General features: G+C 48.5%; 1 protein-coding gene across 1 annotated transcript in view; it reads right to left on the minus strand.

Annotated features, from left to right (window-relative positions):
* Positions 1-20235, minus strand: part of TBC1D22B (TBC1 domain family member 22B) — a 64062-nt gene that overhangs the window by 22587 nt on the left and 21240 nt on the right. The window contains exons 8-9 of the mRNA XM_073542430.1: positions 18894-19008; positions 9288-9394 (exon numbers count right to left, since the gene is read on the minus strand). Of these exons, the coding sequence (XP_073398531.1) occupies positions 9288-9394; positions 18894-19008 (222 nt within the window). The remainder of the gene's footprint in view (positions 1-9287; positions 9395-18893; positions 19009-20235) is intronic.

Genomic DNA, 20235 nt, shown 5'->3' on the forward strand with positions numbered 1-20235 from the left:
CTGCATCTGAATTGTTTTGTTCATTGTGGTAATGTCTAGAACCAAAATTAGAAAAATGTTGTCTCTGTCCAAATATATATGGACCCAACTGTATATCTTTATTCAATAAATTGACAAAAAGTGGTACTATAAGGATATTGTGAACAGATCAGGACCAAAGTGAAGGAAAATACTAAGGTGCATAAGTGTCAGAATAAACAGAACACCTCAATAACACACTAAAAGTGCACAGTGCTAAAGTGACATCATGGTGAAATTAAAAGGGTATACCTTTAAGAACCACCAGGTCTTGACAGCCCACACACTCCGACGCACGTTTCGGATGCAAGTTCCTTTGTCAGGTTCCTTCCTGTTAACTATTTATTTTTTATTTCTTACTATCATTTTTATGTGTATACACTTGCATGGAATAATTTAACATATATAATTTTTATTTCTAAATAGTAAAAAAGTTTTTTTGTGCTATTCTTGATGATTCTTTATGATATTCACACATATAATTTTATTTCATTTTATGTAATTTTTGATCATACCACATCACTATTACCTTTAATCCTCCATTTTGTAATATTGTTTTCTTTTATATATAATTAATGTCTTCCTCTTTTAATGTTAAGCATATATATTTGGTTCTGATACATGCACAATCTCCTTATAGTACCACTTTTTGTCAGTTTATTGAATAAAGATATACAGTACAGACCAAAAGTTTGGACACACCTTCTCATTCAAAGAGTTTTCTTTATTTTCATGACTATGAAAATTGTAGGTTCACTCTGAAGGCATCAAAACTATGAATTAACACATGTGGAATTATATATTAGAATTTGTATTATGGCAAGAAAAAAGCAGCTAACAGTCTATTCAGTAGGACTATCAGCTGTGTATCCACCAGACTTCTGCACAACACAACTGATGGTCCCAACCCCATTTATAAGGCAAGAAATCCCACTTATTAAACCTGACAGGGCACAACTGTGAAGTGAAAACCATTTCCGGTGACTACCTCTTGAAGCTCATCAAGAGAATGCCAAGAGTGTGCAAAGCAGTAATCAAAGCAAAAGGTGGCTACTTTGAAGAACCTAGAATATAAGACATATTTCTTTATCGCCTTATTGGGGGACACAGAAGACCATGGGTGTATGCTGCTGCTGCTAGGAGGCTGACACTATGCAAAAACAATAAAATTAGCTCCTCCCCGGCAGTATACACCCACCGACAGGCACCAAGCACCTCAGTTTGTGCTTAGTGTCTGTAGGAGGCGGACCGGGATCTCCCCAGATCCGCATTTTTCTTTTCAGGTTTAGTCTGAACTTTTTAATTTTTCCCTCTTTTGTCTTTTAGGTTATTTTCCATCGGGAAACAGGGTGTAGTTGTCACCCTGATTTCCCATATCATGCGGCTGAGCGAGCAGTGTGGTGTCACCCACATCGCAACTCTCAGTACCGCAGGCAGGACTTTTCCCTATCGCCTTCCGGTGATAAGGGTTGTGGACAGGTGGCTGGTCCTTGCCGAATCCCCCTCCTCACCCCTCTCTCGGGACAGGGCTGAGAGGAAGACGGCGATCGCAGGTGTCTCAAGCCGTCTTCTGCAGGATGCGGGTACAGAGGACTCCCTTCCCCCCAGCGGCCTGCCGTTTCCCCGTGGGCCCCTGTGGTCATCCTCTTCAGGGACGTCAGGTAAGTGCCTGTTCGTTCCCTCCGGCCCCGCATAAGCTCCGTGAATGGCAGAAGTTGGACCTTTGTGATTTCAGGTCCACAATTATTTGAATTTCCCGCCCTCTCTGCCTGCCGCACGCTCACGCCGCTTGCTTCTCACTCCCAGGGAGACACTGGGGATTCCCCCACTCACCACACAGCGTCACAAGCAGGGGAGGCAGACTTCCCAGGGCCACTGTCAGATCAGCTCCGTTATGTCGGCGCTGGCATGGGGCTGCGGCGTCTTCACTTTCACTTTCCCTCACAGTCTCCTCATCGCTGTGCTCCCTCCTCCCTTCCTGAGCGCGCTCTTTTCAGCGCGCCTTTACTAGCCCATCACAGGGCTCCTTTTCGTTTGATATGCCAGCCTCCTCCTTCGGCCATGCCCTCTCCTTCGCTGTTAACCAGTCATGGAGCGGCCGCTAAGCTCCGCCCCCAGCCTCCAGCACAAGGATTTCCTGGTTTTTCACTCCTTCCTGCGCTGTTTGGGGGACACTTCAGCGTTTTCTGCTGCTCACAGAATCTCGGTAGGCTCTGCTCTGAGGCAAAGATTAGCTCTCCTCGGCAGTTATTCCTTAATTCCTGCGGCCATTCAGTGCAGTTTACTTATGCCCAACCCTTCAGGGGATCTCTGCTTCAGGCCCACCGCTATCTATTACGCCTGTGCACGCTGTAAAAAGAAGTGGGCATCGGGTCAGTCGTCTCCATTCTGCCCCCCCTGCAGTCCTTCCAATATGTCAGCATCTCAGGAACGCACAGAGTCCCGGGCGGAGGGCGCTCTTCCCTCCTCTCTCCCCCCGGAGTGGGCCGTTACAATGTCACAGTCTGTTTCTGACTTGACAAAAGTATCAGTCGCTGGTCCAGGTTTTAGAACGATTACCTCAGCTATCCTCAGCCACCTCTGCCCCGACCACCTCTCGGGGTGAGTCGTCCGCACCTGACCGCGACCTTCAGAGAGACAGACAGGGAAGGTCTTCTAGGAAGAGGGCTCTGTCCACTTCGTCCTCGAGCTCGCAGGGCCCTTCCGCTCCCAGGCCTCCTTCTCCTTCCTCGGATGGCAGCCTTCAGTCAGGCGATGATTCTCATTCGGAAGCTAGCTCAGAGGGGAACAGCGTTTCTAAAACGCGGGACATGGTCGATAGTCTTCTTGCAGCTATCTTCCAAACACTAAAACTTAAACAGGATGAGGCTCCAGCTCAGGAAAGTTCGGTTGTCCTTAGACGAGCCAGACCTCCGTCCCGAACCTTTCCCAAACACAACGATTTCGATACTACCTTAGCCAAACACTGGGAGCGCCCTGAGCAACGTTTCTCAGGCCGCAAGTATTTGGACGTTCTGTACCCCTTTGACGCAGAACTGCTCTCAAAGTGGTCCAAGGCTCCAGAGGTGGATCCTCCAGTATCCCGGATAGCCTCTAAAACGGTGCTCTCTCTGCCAGACGGGGCATCGCTCAAAGATCCTACTGACAGGCAGATTGAATCTCTGGCTAAAGTCTATCTTTGAGGCATCTGGCGCCTCTCTCTGCCCTATTTTCGCATCCGCCTGGGTGGCGAAGGTCATTTCCGCTTGGGCAAAAATCCTTCGCAGAGGCATCTTAGCGTCAGCTCCTCAAGACGAATTGGCAGATCTTGCAGATCAGATTAACCAGGCGGGAAAATACCTTTTGGCCGCCTCCTTGGACGCGGCCGGCTGCGTAGCAAGGGCTAACAGCAACATAGTAGCTGTACGCCGAGTCCTTTGGCTAAAGTCATGGAATGCGGACACTACTTCGAAAAAGTCGCTTACCAATCTGCCATTCCATGGCTCTAGGCTCTTTGGAGCAAAGCTGGATCAGATAATTTCCGATGCCACTGGAGGCAAAAGTACTTCGCTTCCCCAGTCTCGACCAAAACGTCCCTTCAACAGAAGGGGGTTTCGACCATTCAGGCCTTTTCGTCCCTTCTCTGCCACGGAGAGAGCCACTCAACAGGATCGGCCGCCTGCCACCAGGGAGCGGGATCAGAGGAAACCTTCCTACAAACCCGCTCCTCGCTGGAGATCTAGAGGACAATATTCCAGATCTGCAGGAGCCAATTCCGGCAGATTTTCGTCTAAGTGACGGGTCACCCCCACCTGGAAGTTCTTCCAGGGTGGGCGGCACTTTCCTTTTTCGCGGATGCTTGGCTGTCCGTTGTAGACGACGCTTGGGTCAGAGAACTCGTCGCATCCGGTTCCAAAATCGAATTTGCTTCACTCCCGAACAGACGGTTTTTCCGGTCTCGGCCTCCGCGACAGCGGGCCCAGATTCCGGGTTTTCTGCAGGCCATTTCCTCCCTTCTTTCCGCCGGAGTCATTGTTCCCGTTCCCTCAGACGAACGGTTTTCCGGGTTCTACTCCAATCTCTTTGTAGTCCCGAAGAAAGACGGCTCTCTTCGTCCTATTCTGGACCTCAAATTGCTCAATCGCCACGTGAAGATTCTTCATTTCAGGATGGAGTCTCTTCGGTCGGTGATTGCTTCCATGGAGCCCGGGGAATTTCTCTGCTCGGTGGACATTCGGGATGCCTATCTCCACATTCCAATATGTGTGCAACATCAGAAGTATCTTCGATTTGCGTTTCAGGGAGACCACTTTCAGTTCACAGCTCTTCCTTTCGGCCTGGCTTCAGCGCCCCGGGTTTTCACGAAGGTGATGGCGACTGTCATGGCCATCCTTCGCTCCAGAGGGATCCTCATCATCCCTTATCTGGACGATCTTTTGATCAAGGGTTCGTCCCGCCAGGACTGTCTCCGGAGCCTTCAGATAACCCTGGACACTCTCAGCCGCCTAGGTTGGCTAGTCAACAAGGAGAAGTCCATTCTGGTCCCCACCCAGCGTCTGACCTTTCTGGGTATGGAATTCGACACGGAGCTAGCCCGTGTTTTTCTTCCAAAGGAAAAATTTACAACTCTGTCCAAGGGCATCAGAACTCTCAAGAGGCCTGCTCCCATTCCCATTCGGTTCGGCATGAAGGTCCTGGGGAAGATGGTGGCCTCCATGGAGGCAGTGCCCTTTGCGCAGTATCACCTTCGCCCTCTCCAGCTGTCTCTGCTTTCAGCCTGGGACAAGACCACGATGTCCTTGGACCGTCCTATTCGGCTTCCTCTCAGAGTGAGGCAGTCTCTCACTTGGTGGCTACGGCCAGCGTCAGTTCTCCAAGGGAGGTCCTTCCTTCCGCCTCAGTGGCAAATCATCACCACCGATGCGAGCCTTCTAGGATGGGGAGCCGTGTTCCATCAGAAAGCGGCCCAGGGACGCTGGAAGCCACAGGAGTCTCTCCTTCCAATCAATCTTTTGGAGATCAGGGCGATTTTCCTGGCCCTTCTTCACTGGCAGCCCCTTCTCTCCGGCAAGCCGGTCCGCATTCAGTCGGACAACGCCACGGCCGTGGCGTACATAAACCATCAGGGGGGCACGCGCAGCAAACAGGTAATGTCAGAAGTGGCCAAGATATTCCGCTGGGCAGAACGTTACGTTCCGACAATCTCCGCCGTCCATATTCCAGGGGTGGAAAATTGGGCAGCCGACTTTCTGAGTCGCCAGGGCCTAGCGTCCGGCGAATGGTCCCTGCACCCCGCGGTTTTCTCTCAGATATGCGACCGTTGGGGCACCCCGGATGTCGATCTCATGGCATCTCGGATGAACCACAAGGTGCCGCAGTTCGTAGCCAGGTCCAGGGACCCTCTAGCCGTCGCATGCGACGCACTGGTGACTCCGTGGTCCCAGTTTCAACTTCCGTATCTGTTCCCGCCTCTGGCATTGATCCCTCGGGTGGTCAAAAAGATAAAATCGGAAGGCGTACCAGTGATTCTAGTTACTCCAGATTGGCCAAGACGGCCTTGGTACGCGGAACTGGTCAACATGCTCGCGGACGTTCCCTGGAGGCTTCCGGACAGTCCAGACCTTCTCTCGCAAGGCCCCCTTTACCACGAGAATTCTCAGTCTCTGAGTTTGACGGCATGGCCATTGAGACCGCAATTCTAAAGGAATCAGGTCTGTCCAGTCAAGTTATTCAAACTCTGATCAGAGCCAGGAAACCAGCCTCTTCCCGCATTTACTATAGGTACTGGAAGGCTTTTTTCCGTTGGTGCGATGATAGAAGAGTCTTCCCAATGTCGTTTTCTATCCCGTCTATCCTAGGGTTTCTTCAAGCTGGGTTAGACGCGGGTCTGTCCCTCAGTACGCTCAAGGGTCAGGTTTCCGCTCTCTCTATCCTCTTCCAAAGAGAGCTAGCTTCTCTACCACAGGTCAAGACCTTTCTACAAGGGGTTTCCCACGTGGCTCCCCCTCATCATTCGCCAATAGACCCGTGAGATCTCAACCTCGTTCTTAGCGCGCTCCAGAAGGCGCCGTTCGAGCCTCTCCAGGACATTCCTTTGTCCCTTCTCTCTTGGAAGGTCACCTTTTTGATCGCCATTTCCTCCATCAGAAGAGTTTCTGAATTAGCGGCCTTGTCATGTCCTTCCCCTTACCTCATTCTCCATCAGGACAAAGCCGTCCTCAGGCCCGTTCCTTCTTTTCTTCCAAAGGTGGTTTCCGCTTTCCATATCAATGAGGATATCATCCTTCCTTCTTTTTGTCCGGCTCCATCTCATCCTCTTGAGAAGTCTCTCCACAAACTGGACGTAGTTAGAGCCCTGCGTGTCTATCTTGCCAGGACCTCTTCCTTTCGTCTGTCCGATTCCTTGCTAATCATCTCTGAAGGTCGCCAGAAGGGCCTTCCGGCTTCCAAATCCACGATCGCTCGCTGGATTCGCTCTACCATTCTGGAAGCGTATCATCTTCAGGAAAAGCGGCTCCCTCCGGGAGCAAGAGCTCATTCCACCCGGGCTGTGGCGGCTTCGTGGGCTGCTCGTCACCAGGCCTCGGCCATGCAAATTTACAAGGCTGCAACCTGGTCATCTTTGCACACCTTCACGAGGTTCTACAGGGTTCATACCCAGGCCTCGTCTGATGCTGTGGTTGGTAGGAAGGTTCTGCAGGCGGCGGTGGCTCACCGGCCGACCTGAGCCTTTCGGTTACTTTCGTCCCTTTTTGCTGTTCCCACCCTTGGGACTGCTTTAGGACGTCCCATGGTCTTCTGTGTCCCCCAATAAGGCGATAAAGAAAGATGGATTTTTGGTTCTTACCGTAAAATCTCTTTCTTGGAGCCTTCATTGGGGGACACAGCACCCTCCCTGTTTCAGTTGTACCGTGTTGGGTCTTAGAGTCCCTTGTTGGGTTGGTACATATGGTTCGAGTTTTTTCTCGTTGCTTCTCCTACTGCTTTTTCACCAACTGAGGTGCTTGGTGCCTGTCGGTGGGTGTATACTGCCGGGGAGGAGCTAATTTTATTGTTTTTGCATAGTGTCAGCCTCCTTGCAGCAGCAGCATACACCCATGGTCTTCTGTGTCCCCCAATGAAGGCTCCAAGAAAGAGATTTTACGGTAAGAACCAAAAATCCATGTTTTCAGGGTTTTTTTTCACACTTTTTTGTTAATTATATAATTCCACATGTGTTAATTCATAGTTTTGATGCCTTCAGAGTGAATCTACAATTTTCATAGTCATGAAAATGAAGAAAACTCTTTCACTGAGAAGGTGTGCCCAAACTTTTGGTCTGTACTGTACCTTTTATCATATATTTCTTGTCTGGATGTTTCTTGGCTATCCATGGATCTCAGGACATCAGCAATTTTGCCCCCTCCTGCTCACAAATCTCATATCAGATTTGGCTCTTACTATAAGGGTTTATGAATAGTTGTATTTTTGTCACGTTTTTGCCATGCAGTTTTGTTTAAAAAAAAAAAAAAAATGAAGGATTTCCTAGTTACCGTTAAAATGAATGGGATACCTAAAATCTCGTACACCCGTTTTTGATTTTTTTTCTTGCAGATTTTCACCAGACTTAAAGCATGTCAATTGTTGCAGCCTTTTTGCAGCAGATTTTACCCGTACTAATGACTGGGGAAAAATCAGCATCAAACACGCATATAAAAAACCCGTGTAAATATGATGCAAAAAATATTTTCCCCTACCAACACATCAGGATTTGCAGCAGAATTTTCTGCTACAAATCCTGAACATGTGCACATACCCTAAGCTTGGCATCGGCTACTGAAGGAGCATCAGAAAACCAGGGAGACTGAGTCACGTCCCCGGCCTCCCCATGCTATTACTCTTATACAACCTAGAACTTAATGGATTATTAGACAACCCTACTAGGGGCTCGTGATCAGAATTTTTTGTTAAAATTAATATTTATTTTCAAATAAAAACTTGACCCCTTCCCCATTTACTTAAAGGGGTTGTTCACTGCTTACAAAAAAACTTATACTCACCTACTGGACCAGGTGCTTCACTGTACTGATGTCGGTGTCCCATGCCGGTCTCCTGGCTTCTTCTTCCAGAGTTCATCAGGAGACCACTGTAGCCAGTGAAGCTGCTTGGCACAACCCAATAAGAAAAGCTAAAACCCCTTTAACGCCTTCCCAACATGTGAACTAATAGTATGTCACAAGTTGATTCCCCATCTTAGGCAGGGGGCTCAAGAGCTGAGCTCATTTCATACCTAAGAGATGTTGGTTGCTTTACATACTAGATATAACAGCAGCGACTGGAGAGAACTGTCACTGCTGCTTATTTAAAACGCGCTGCAAATCTTTGACAGCAGCATTTAAATAGTGCTGTCACTGGCTCCTATTGACCCCCACAATGATATCACGGGGAAATGATAGTTTGTCATGGCAACCGGGGGCTGCTGAAGGCTCCCAAGGCTGCCATATCTGTCCCATGAAACCCATCCTGTGGAGAATGTCATTTTATCTACATACTGCAATACAGTTGTGAAAATAAAGTTAAAGATAAAAGTAAAAAGAAAATTAAAAAAAACAAAACTCGATCCACCCCCCCCCCTTTAATAATAATAATGATAATAATGAAAATATGCACATGTGATATTGTACAATTCTTGCAATAATGCATGGTGAATTTATGTTACGACAAGAAAAGTGAACTTTGAACATTTTAAAAGTAGAAAATAAATCTTTATCAAAACAGCAGGCAGGAAATGATAAAGGTTGAAATTCCTTAAACTAGAGGGAATCCATCAGCAGGTCTTGCTATTTAATCTGAAAGCAACATAATAGTAAAAGCAGAGAGCCTGATTTCAGGGATATGTCGCTTGATTTGCAGCTTGTAGTTCCAGTACAATCAGTGTTTTATCAGCGGATGATTCCTGCCTGACTAGGTCTCATGTGCAGACCAGTCAGACTAATTTGAGTAACCCCGCCCCCACCACTAATCTACTGTCAGCATGCTGAAGAAGATGCTAATCAGGAGTGTTGGCGAGGTTATAAGAGCTCAGCATTCTTACCACTGTTACATCTACAAAAGAGAAAAAAAAAGGGATTCTATCAAAATTGAAGCAGCCCAGTGACATCACTGGAATCAGCCTCTCTGCCCCTACTTCATACAGGTCTTAGATTACATAGAAAAAAGCCTGCTGACAGATTTCCATTACAGATGTATTAAGAATTAACAAAGAAAGGCAATGCACTAATGGTTATGGACAAGAGATACACCCATCATACCTGAATGCCATCTAGTAATTTACTCATTGACCAGAAACTATCTGCTTCAATGTTCTTCAGCGTTTCTGGTGACAGCGTACCTACATCGAAGTTTTCTACATCATCTTCTATAACCATGAACGAGAAAAAAAAAAAGATTTAGTTCATTACGTTTCTAATAAATTTGCGGCAAGGGGCTAAAAACAGAGGCAGCTAAGTATTACTTTAAAGTACATTGGCATATTCTGGGCCACTTTTTCGTTTACTTAAATGCATGCATTTTCAGCTAAAAATAATTTTTGCCAAAGGATTTTATTAAAAATTTAGCTCTAGTTAGCATATACAGCCTCTATGTATGACTATACACAGCAGGCTGTAGAATGAGCGAGTCTGTAGCTGAGCTTATGCTGATGGCAGGGTATGCAAGCCTTATGTTTGTCCTTTTCAGCTTTCTTCCTACCAGATTTATGACAACATTTAATCAGCTGATAAGGAAAGAATTTCATCAGAAAAGCTCACTGCTAACTCATTCTGCAGTCTGCTATAAAATGTGATACATAAAGGCTATGGAAGCTAACTGGTTTAACAATTTTAATAAAATCGCAATGCAAAATTTATTTTTAGGAAAAAAATGCATGCATTTCAGCAAGAAAAAAAAAAAAGCTCGCATTCTTCGGACAATAAGGTGCACTTTTTCCTCCCAAATGGGGGGTGCGTCTTTTAGTCCGGATGTACAAGCTCTGGCTTTGGTCGGGAGGTGAGGGAGCGGCAAAGCAGCGGGTCACAGAGACAGGAGTTGGCTGCTGTGGTCAACTTCTGTGACCGCTGCTAAAGCGAAATGAATATTCACTGCATTCCACGCCCATGCGCGTGGAGAGCAATAAATATTCATTTCTCTCTCTCTTTAATAGCATCCTGGTATGATTGGCCCCATCAGAAAACTTAAAAAAAAAAATGCGCTGCTTACAACCCGAAGGACAGCTGCCGGAATACTCACTGCTCTGCACGCCGAGACAAGATGCTGCGAGGGATCACCTGGAATGTAAGTGTAATGATTTGTTTTTTTTCAATGTCTTCTGATGAGGCCAATCATACCAGCATAGGGGTGGGAGCCAATCATACCAGGATAAGGATGGGGCCATGCATACCATGACCATGATGGGGACCAATCATACCAGGTTAAGGATGGGGCCATGCATACCATGATAGGGATGAGGTTGATCATTCCTTCCAGGATAGGGATGAGGGGGCCATGTCTACCAGGCTGGAGATAAAGGAGACATGCATACCAGGCTAGGGATGAGGAGGCATGCATACCAGGATGGGGATGAGGGCCATGCATACCAGGATAGGGATAAGGGGGCCATGCACACCAGGATAGGGATGAGGGAAACATGCATACCAGGATAGGTATGAGGAGGCCATGTGTATCTGGATGGGGACGAATGGACCATATTTACCAGGATAGGGGATATTAAGTACAGAATTGACCACATTTTTTGCTTCAATTTCCTTCCCTAATTTCCTCCTCTAAAACCTAGATGGGTCTTATGGTCCGGTGCGTCTTATAGTCCAAAAAATAGGGATTTTTGTGTACTCACCGTAAAATCCTTTTCTCCGAGCCATTCATTGGGGGATACAGAGACCGTGGGTGTTATGCTGCTTGCCACTAGGAGGACACTAAGTAAACCAGAAAAAAAGTTAACTCCTCCCCTGCAGTATACACCCTCTCGCTGGATGAGATTTCTCCAGTTCAGTGAAAAAAGCAGTAGGAGCTTAAACAGTCAACAATAACGATAACTATGTCACAACCTAAGAATGCTACAATGAGTCAGTAGGCTAAACAGGGTGGGTGCTGTGTCCCCCAATGAATGGCTCGGAGAAAAGGATTTTACGGTGAGTACACAAAAATCCCTATTTCTCCTACGCCTCATTGGGGGACACAGAGACCGTGGGACGTCCTAAAGCAGTCCCTGGGTGGGGAGCATACATCTGCTAATACCCCATGTACCACTGAGTCAATGCTGAGGTACTGCCGATTGCAGGATGCGTCTGCCAAGAGCTGCATCCGCAGAGGCCTGAGAATGAATTTGATAATGTTTGGTAAAAGTATGCAGACTGGACGAAGTCGCAGCCTTGCAGACCTGTTCTGCCGAGGCCTGGTGCTAAAAGGCCAAGAGGCGCCCACTGACCGGGTAGAATGCGCCTTAATCCCTGCTGGGACAGGCGCGTTCCTGACACGGTAGGATTCCTGAATTGCCAAGCGAATCCACCTGGCTAGCGTTTCTTTTGAAGCGGCTAGACCCTTCCTATGCCCTCAGGAAGTATGAACAGGACATTTGACTTGCGGAAGGGAGCCGTCTGCGAGATGTACCATCTCAGAGCCCTAACCACATCCAGGGTGTGGAGGGCCTTTCTCAAAGTTATGGACTGGCGCCGGACAAAAGGAAGGCAAAACGATTTCCTCGTTGAGATGGAAAGAGGAGACGACCTTGGGCAGGAAGGACGGGGACGTCCTGAGAACTGCCTTGACCTGATGAAAATTCAAAAACAGAGAACGGCAGGACAGGGCCGCCAATTCCGAAACTCGTCTAATTGACGTAATTGCCACAAGAAAGACCACCTTCCAAGAGAGTGACACGTCCTGCAGCGGTTCGAAAGGAGCCTCTTGTAAGGCCCCGAGAACCAGATTAAGGTCCCATGATTCCAATGGCCTTCTATAAGGAGGCGCTACATGGGAGACGCCCTGAATGAACGTCTTGACCTGAAGTTTGGTGGCAATTTTGCGTTGGAAAAGCACTGACAAGGCTGGAATTTGGCCCTTGAGCGAGCTAAGCGTGAGTCCTGACTTGAATCCGGATTGAAGGAATTCCAATATGGCCGGAATGGAGAATACCAGAGGGGATCGACCATGATCCTTGCACCACGAAAAGAAAGCTTTCCAGGTGCGGTGATAGATGCGCATGGACACAGGTTTCCTAGCACTAATCATGGTGGAAATCACATCGTGAGAGAACACAGCCTGTGCTAAAATCCAGGATTCAACGGCCACGCCGTTAAAGACAGGGCCCCGGAGTTCTGGTGGTAAATCGGGTCCTGTGAGAGTAGATCCATGCGATCTGGAAGTCGCCAGGGAACGTCGGCGACTAGTTCTATTAGTTCTGCATACCATGCTCGGCGCGGCCAATCTGGTGCGACTAGGATCACCGGTACTCCCTCCGCTCTGATCTTCTTGATGACCCTCGGAAGCAAGGGAAGAGGGGGGAAGATGTACGGGAGCCGGAACCGGTGCCATGGCAGAACTAGGGCGTCCGCTCCGATGGCGCATGGATCGCGAGATCGGGCAATGAACCGAGGAACCTTGTTGTTTAGTCTTGAGGCCATGAGATCCACATCCAGAGTCCCCCAACGACGGCAAATCTGCTGAAAGACTTCCGGATGAAGAGACCACTCTCCCGAGGCAATGCCTTGGTGACTGAGAAAATCTGCCGCCCAATTTTCTACGCCCGGGATGTGGATTGCTGAGATGGGCGAATTGTTGGTCTCGGCCCAATGGAGGATGTGACTCACTTCGTGCATGGCCATCCTGCTCCGGTACCTCCCTGGCGGTTGATATACGCTACAGCCGTGACGTTGTCGGATTGGAGATTGGATCCTGATGGGGTGACCCGCGAGGAGATGGTGGAAACTCCGTAGAGCTAATCTGATTGCTCGTATCTTCAAAATGTTGATGGGGAGACGTGACTTTCGGGTTGACCAACGACCCTGTGCCGTGTGGTGACGAAAGACAGCACCCCAGCCGAGAAGGCTTGTGTCGGTGGTTACTATCAACCATCTTACTGGGAGAAAAGACCTCCCTTGATTCAGGGAGGACCTCAGTGTCCACCACCTGAGGGCTTGCCTGACCCGCAGGGACAGAAGGATCCGGCGGTCCAGGGAGAGCGGGTTCTTGTCCCAAGCTAACAGCAACACATATTGTAAGGGACGGAGATGGAACTGTGCAAATGAAACTGCTTCCATCGCAGCCACCATCTTTCCGAGAACTCTCATGCTGAAACGAATGGAGTGAGAAACTGTTCGGGAAAGAGTCCGCGCTGCCTGTTGTAAGGCTTGGGTCTTTTCTGGAGAGAGAATGACCAACCCGCAGGAAGTGTCCAAGATCATTCCTAAAAAGGAAATCCGCGGAGCCGGTTTTGGGAAAGACTTTTCGAAGTTTATCTTCCACCCCAGGCGAGAAAGTGTATTTATTGTTATATCCCTGGAAGGGACGAACCCTTGATGAGCAGGTCGTCCAGATACGGAAACACAACTACTCCCGAGAGTGGAGAATGGCCATGACAGCCGCCATGACCTTGGTAAAGACCCTGGGGGTTGTGGCGAGTCTGAAAGGCAAGGCAACGAACTGGAAGTGTTCCTCGTGAATTGCAAAACGGAAGAACTGCTGGTGAGACGGGCAGATCGGAATGTGAAGGTAAGCGTCCTTGATGTCGATGGATGCTAGGAACTCTCCTTTTTCCATGGAAGCGACAACTGATCGGAGAGATTTCATTCGGAATCGCCGTACCTTGATAAACTGATTTAACAGTTTGAGATCCAGAATGGGTCGCATCGTCCCGTCCTTTTTTGGGACCACAAAAAGGTTGGAATAAAATCCCGTGAACCTTTCGTGATGAGGGACCGGAATGATGACTCCGTCCCTTAGCAGAACCTGAACAGCCCGAAGGAAGGCTCTTGTCTTTCCCTTGGGGGGAGAGGAAAGGAAAAAGCGAGTTGGAGGGGGAGAGGAAAACTCTATCTTGTATCAAGAGGACACCAGCTCCCTGACCCACTTGTCGTGGACGACCGCGAGCCAGGTGTAGCTGAAGGAAAGTAAAGTAGGCGACCGCCTACGTTGTTGGTGTCCGCCGGATACCGCAATAAGTCATTGGGTAGATCTATGAGATCTGGCTCCCCTAGATCCAGAAGTCCTTGGCCTGGGTTTCCAAGAGCGGTTAGGTCTCTATGAGACCTGGGAGCCTCTGTCTCCGCGCGGGGACCGACCTGATCTGGAAGAGAAGGTAGAGGAGGACCAACCGGAATTGTTGCGAAAAGATCGAAAACGCGTCGGCTGTTGGTTGCGAAACGGCCGAACAGCCTTTTGTTGAGGAAGGAATTTACTTTTTCCCCTGGTAGTATCAGAAATCAGCGGGTCCAGTTTCTCTCCAAAAAGACGACCCTTTCGAAAGGGGAGAGAGGTCAACAATCTTTTAGATGTGGCATCTGCCCGCCAGTCGCGGAGCCATAGGGCTCTTCTAATGGAGATCGCATTAGCGGCAGTTTGAGCAGCGCAATTGGCGGCATCAAAAGAAGCGTCTACTACAAAGTCCGCCGCGTGACTTATCTGCTTGGCAACAGTGGTTGCCTCCGGAGGAAGATTGGTGCCCTGGAAGGAATTAATCAAGACCTCTGCCCAAGCGGCCATTGCCTTAGTGACCCAAACAGCCGCGAAAGATGGAAAAAGCGCTGCTCCTGAAGCTTCAAAAACTGAACGGGCAAGGTAGTCAATTTGACGATCGGAGGGGTTTCTGACTGAGCAACCCTCCGAAACGGATAGGAGCGTCTTAGAAGCAAGATGCGATACTGGGGGGGGGGTCCACCGGAGGGGATTGTAACCAATCCTTCATTAGGACTAGATCAAAAGGGTATTTAGCCTCAGTAGAGTTTTGCCCTGTGAACCGCCTAAGTGGACGATTCCTATGTTTCTGGACAATTTCCTTACACTCCGGATGGCTGGTAAATAACCTGCGCACACGCTTTGTTTTCTTCAATGAAATAGGGTGTGCTGGAGCGGGAATGTTTTCCTCATTCAACTTCAGAATCCTGTTGACTGATTCTATAAGAGAATCAAGGGACTCTTGATCAGTCGGGGGATTCTGAGGAACTGACGTGTCAGATTCGAATTCAGAGTCGTGCTCGCTGTGAACCTCAGGAGAGGGAGAGCGAGAGACAGGAGTCGCTGATGCTGAAGCGTGAACGGGACTAGGGGACGCGTCATGGGTCCGCTTTCTAGAGACCTGACCATCCCTTGAGCGAGTACGGCCCCTGCTGGTGGACGGTTCCCGGCCGCCGCCTGAGCCCCCCTTGGGAGGTAAGGACGCTTTCTGACTTAAAGAGGATTCCCGGGGGGCGTCTATAGCCTGGGTCAGAGACTCCACAGACCATGACAGGGACGCAGCCCACTCAGGGGTACTAAACGCAGGAAGCCAGTCAGCAGCGGCGGCGAGGGGTGTTGGAGCGCAGTCCGGGTCGCAATCCTTGCATAACGGATTAGTCTGTGCACTGGGTAAGGCAGACTTGCAAGTGGCACACACGGTAAAAAACGCAGTGTGCTTTTTAACAGCCCATTTAGCCTCCTTAGATTGAGACATAGTGCTCCTGAAAGGGTTAACGGCAGAGTCTGTCTGCTGCTGCATTGAATGTGCCGGGAAGGGGTTAAGCGTTAATCTGAGGGCAGATGCAGCTTACCCGGTCCTGTGCTGTGTCCCCCGGGAGGAATAGCGGTGGCCCTGCGGTGTCACCCGGTATTCGGCAGAATGATCGCCTCACAGTTCGTGTCCAGAGCAGGCTGAGGTAAAAAGACATGGCCCCCGAGATTAGAATTGCGCGTCTTGTAAGGGATGAGAGGCGCCAAGAGGAGGGGCGGCGATAATAGCGCGGGCGGCACTATTCAAATTGCGGCCTAGTAGGCTGGAAAAGTCGGGGGCTAAATTTTTGGGCCTACCCGCGGTAGGCGCCGGGGGCGGGCGCTACTGAAATTGCGGCCTAGCAGACTGGGAAAAGCTGGGGACTAAATTTTTCGGGCTACCCGCGGTAGCGCCCGCGATGGGGGGCCGGTGCACCGCCACTGACGCTATGTCAGCGCTTCTCCCGGGGGCCACGACCCGACCCCGTACCTCAACTCCAGTGCTCAGCGCTGTCCGGGCCATCAATGCAGGCTCTCATCCTCCTGTGTTATGATTGAGTCACCGTAGGAGGCAAAAACAGAAATGCTAGCTAAGTCCAGAAAACCAGAGAGGTTGGCAGCTATCGGATTGCAGACCCCTGAACCTATCAACACAACTAGCAGTAGCCGTGGGGGGTTCCTGCGATGCCCTAGACCCCTCGATCACAGCCGGAGAATTAAATAGCCTAAAGACAGAAAGGGAAATCTAAACTGCCCCAGAGCAGACCCCAAAGCAAAAGGCAGCCCCCCACATATAATGACGGTGAAGCAAGAAGAAAGAACACAACACAGACAGAAAGATAGACTGAGCAAAGACGGGGCCCAAGCTAACTAGATAGGAAAGGACAGGAAGGCTGCTGTCTGCAATCCGTGAAAAACCCTATGAAAATAAGAGCCAACAGACTGACAGTGAAAAAGGCCCTGAAGACGCTAGGCTTCAAAAAGACTATGTCAGTACTCAGGAATATTCTGAAGACAGAGCAACAGGCAAAAGAAGAATCAGCTCACCCCAGCAGGGAATGGCAGAATCCAGAAAAGCAAGGCAAACAAAACACAAATGCTAAAAGGCAAAGCAGAAAATTTAGCTTTAGAGGAGCAGGAATCAGACTGGTTTCCTAGAAGTCCACAGAGAAATCACCCGCAGGGCAGAAGGGCGTCGGCAGCCTTATATCCAGTCCGTGACTCCACTCAGCCAGTCATCATCATTAGACTCAGGTGCCTGATAATCAGGCTCATTACCTTCCTTTACCAGAATAGGGAGTTCACCAGACCTCAGTGACGAAGGGGAAAATGAACTCACAGCACTCCTGGGCTGATGTAGCAGAGCTGGAGGAGTTCTTAAAGGGGCATGCTCAATCGATCCTCCCTATGGTAGGGGGATGGAGAGCTATGGGGCTGATTCAGGGCCTTCGGAAGCGCTGTCCAGTCTTCTCCATTCCGTGCGCCTGCCCTCGTATCCGTGAATTACCGGAACTTTTCCCCTGGTCATAAGATCATTGCCATTATTGCCAGAGGAATCAGCCCAAAACGTTGCAGGAAAGTGTACAGGGAGGTATACTCTGCGTGCTTGCCTGCTGTTGGTTCGGGGGAGAGCAGGCCGTAGAAAGGAACCGTCGCCCCCTTCACTCTGTTAATTAAAAAATAAAAATTTACAGAAAATTCAAAAATAAAATAAAAACGGTGGGGTCTGAAGCCAGACACTAAGCATGAACTGGAGAAATCTCATCCAGCGAGAGGGTGTATACTGCAGGGGAGGAGTTAACTTTTTTTCTGGCTTACTTAGTGTCCTCCTAGTGCCAAGCAGCATAACACCCACGGTCTCTGTGTCCCCCAATGAATGGCTCGGAGAAAAGGATTTTACGGTGAGTACACAAAAATCCCTATTTTTTGGACTGTAAGACGCACCTGACCATAAGACCCATCTAGGTTTTAGAGGAGGAAATTAGGGAAGGAGAAATATGGTATATAATGACACATAGCTATAAAGCATTTTGTGGCATTTTTAAAGGGGTTAGCAGTTTTTGTTTTTTTTTTGATAAAAGTTTTTCTACAGGGCTTAAAGCACCAATCCAGAGTTTGAATTTATTGCAGCGCTGGAGTGGTGCTACTAATCTAAGTTCCCTGCCCCTAGTCTTATACCTACCAGCCTCTGTCCTCAACTATTATTGACGCCGCTCATGTCGGTCTCAGCAGGTAGTGATCGGCCAGATCGCTCCAGTGTTTGCGGAGAAAACTGGAAGTCACTGCTCAATGTGAGCCAATGAGAGCCAGAAGAAGGCCAAAACGAGGCTCCCATAGAATTGTGACTGTTACTTCTGACTTCCGGTCGATAAGACGCTGCGTTCACAAGATGGTGGTGCGGGATAGAAATGGTGCCAGAAAGAGCTGAAAACGGCAGCTGGTAATTATAATACTAGGGTCAGGGAACTTACATTAGTAGCACCACTCCAGTACTGAAGGCTAAAAAAAAAAAAAAAAGCTGGAGTGGTGCTCTAAAACAAGAGTATTTTAAAAATGCTTTATACAAACATATATAAAAAAAAAAGGTACATAAAAGAGGCCTTATAGGTCAGTAGTTGAGCATTACACATTTTTCCAAAAGAATAAAAATCCTTATAAAGTACCGTTGTGATCGTCTTAGCACAAATTTCAGAATCATACAATAGTTTCCCATAAGGTAAGTTCATTTGAAAGCATAAGCTAAAAGCGGTATCAAGTATGAAAATGATCTCCTATCCGAGGGATACGGAATATCCTCATGATCGCAGCGACTCCCATCAATCATGAGAATCAGGGCATAGAAGAACCCAGAAGAATGGAGCTGAGGTCGATGACGAGCACTGCCACTCCACGCACTCTGATGGTAGTGCCGAAGACCAGCCAAGAGCAGCGCTTGGCTATCTCTGCCAATCCTATTAAGAATGCATCGAATGGCAGTGTGCATGATCAGCCTCCGCTTCAAATAGCCGACAGTCTTTAAAGCTCAGGTTCTGAATATCGGTGGGGGCCTCAGCAGTTGGATCCCCAGCAATCGGGAAGACGTTCTCTTTCCAGCGAATAGGGGATAAGTTTCAAACTTGAGAATATCTCTTTAAGACAAAACATACATTGGAACACGAAGTGAAGGCTAATCAGTGCATCCTCACCAACATGCTCAGTCAAAAACACCACGAAGAATGGAGTGACCAGATCATTGATTCCCTGGACATAGCCGCTTGCAGGGTGCCGGATGGCCCAGATAAACAAGATTCTCTCAAAAATCTGGTATGAGAGGAAGAAATAAAAATGCAAAGGGTTACTTTGTCAGTACAAACATACACTAATGAGCACAAATAAAGTATGTAATAGTAATTTTCTGCTAACTGCACTCATGTAGGGCCCTACAGCTCATCCTAAAGTTAGTTATTTTCCCACTGATATCTAATAGCTAAAGGTTTTTTGTCATCTATTTTTGGCAGAAACTCTTCTCATCGTGCATAGACGTAGACGTGTACATCGTCAATAGCAGTGTGCAAGATTGTAGGAGCAGGGAAAGATAGCTGTTGGCCAACAAAATTTGCTGACAGATCTCTTATGTGTCCAGCCTTTTGGTATGCTTGCATAAACTCATAGGCGGCTCTAAACGACTGCTGATTGGTTGTTTAAAAGCCTTTTTACACAGAAAGACCACGCTCAATGTTGTGCACTGAGTGATCTGTAATAGAGCGCTCAGTGTGCACACACTGCCATAGTTCTCGGCAGTGGGAGTTTTGTTTTACACTGAGCAATGAGCTGCCAAAAACAATGATTGTGAAGTAGTCTAAAAAATCATTTCACCCTACGAACAAGCATTATGCTTATTTATTGATTAATTAACATCTTGTTTATATTGCAAGACAATCAGGAAATGATCTTTCACTATAAGCTTTCAGTAAAAATGCACCTGTTCTTTAAAGGGAACCTGTCACCAGGTTTGGCCGCTATAAGATGCGGTCACTGCCTTTCGGGGCTTATCTACAGCATTACAGAATGCAGTAGATATGCCTCCGGTACAACCTGAAAGAGAAGAAAAACAAGTTTTATTATACTCACCCAGGTGGGCGGTCTGATGCGGTTCGGTACGATGGGTGTCGCAGGTCCGGGTCTGGCGCCTCCCATCTTTATGCAATGTCATCACCCTGCTTGCTTTTTGCCGTGGTTCCTGCGCAGGCGTACTGATCTACCCTCAACAGGGCAGATCAGTACGCCTGCGCAGAAGCGCGACACGAAGCAAGCAGGATGACAACATTGCACGAAGATGGGAGGCGCCGGAACCGGACCAGCGACACCCATTGGACCGGACCGCATCGGACTGCCCCCCCCCCCCGGGTGAGTATAATAAAATTTGTTTTTCTTCTCTTTCAGGTCGGACCGGGGGCTTATCTACAGCATTAAAGAATGCTGTAGATAAGCCCCAAAGGCAGTGGCCGCATCTTATAGCGGCCAAACCTGGTGACAGGTTCCCTTTAA

The sequence above is a fragment of the Dendrobates tinctorius genome, unplaced genomic scaffold (genome assembly GCF_039654945.1).
Source record: "Dendrobates tinctorius isolate UK_male_01 unplaced genomic scaffold, ASM3965494v1 ptg000127l, whole genome shotgun sequence".
NCBI lineage: Eukaryota > Metazoa > Chordata > Amphibia > Anura > Dendrobatidae > Dendrobates > Dendrobates tinctorius.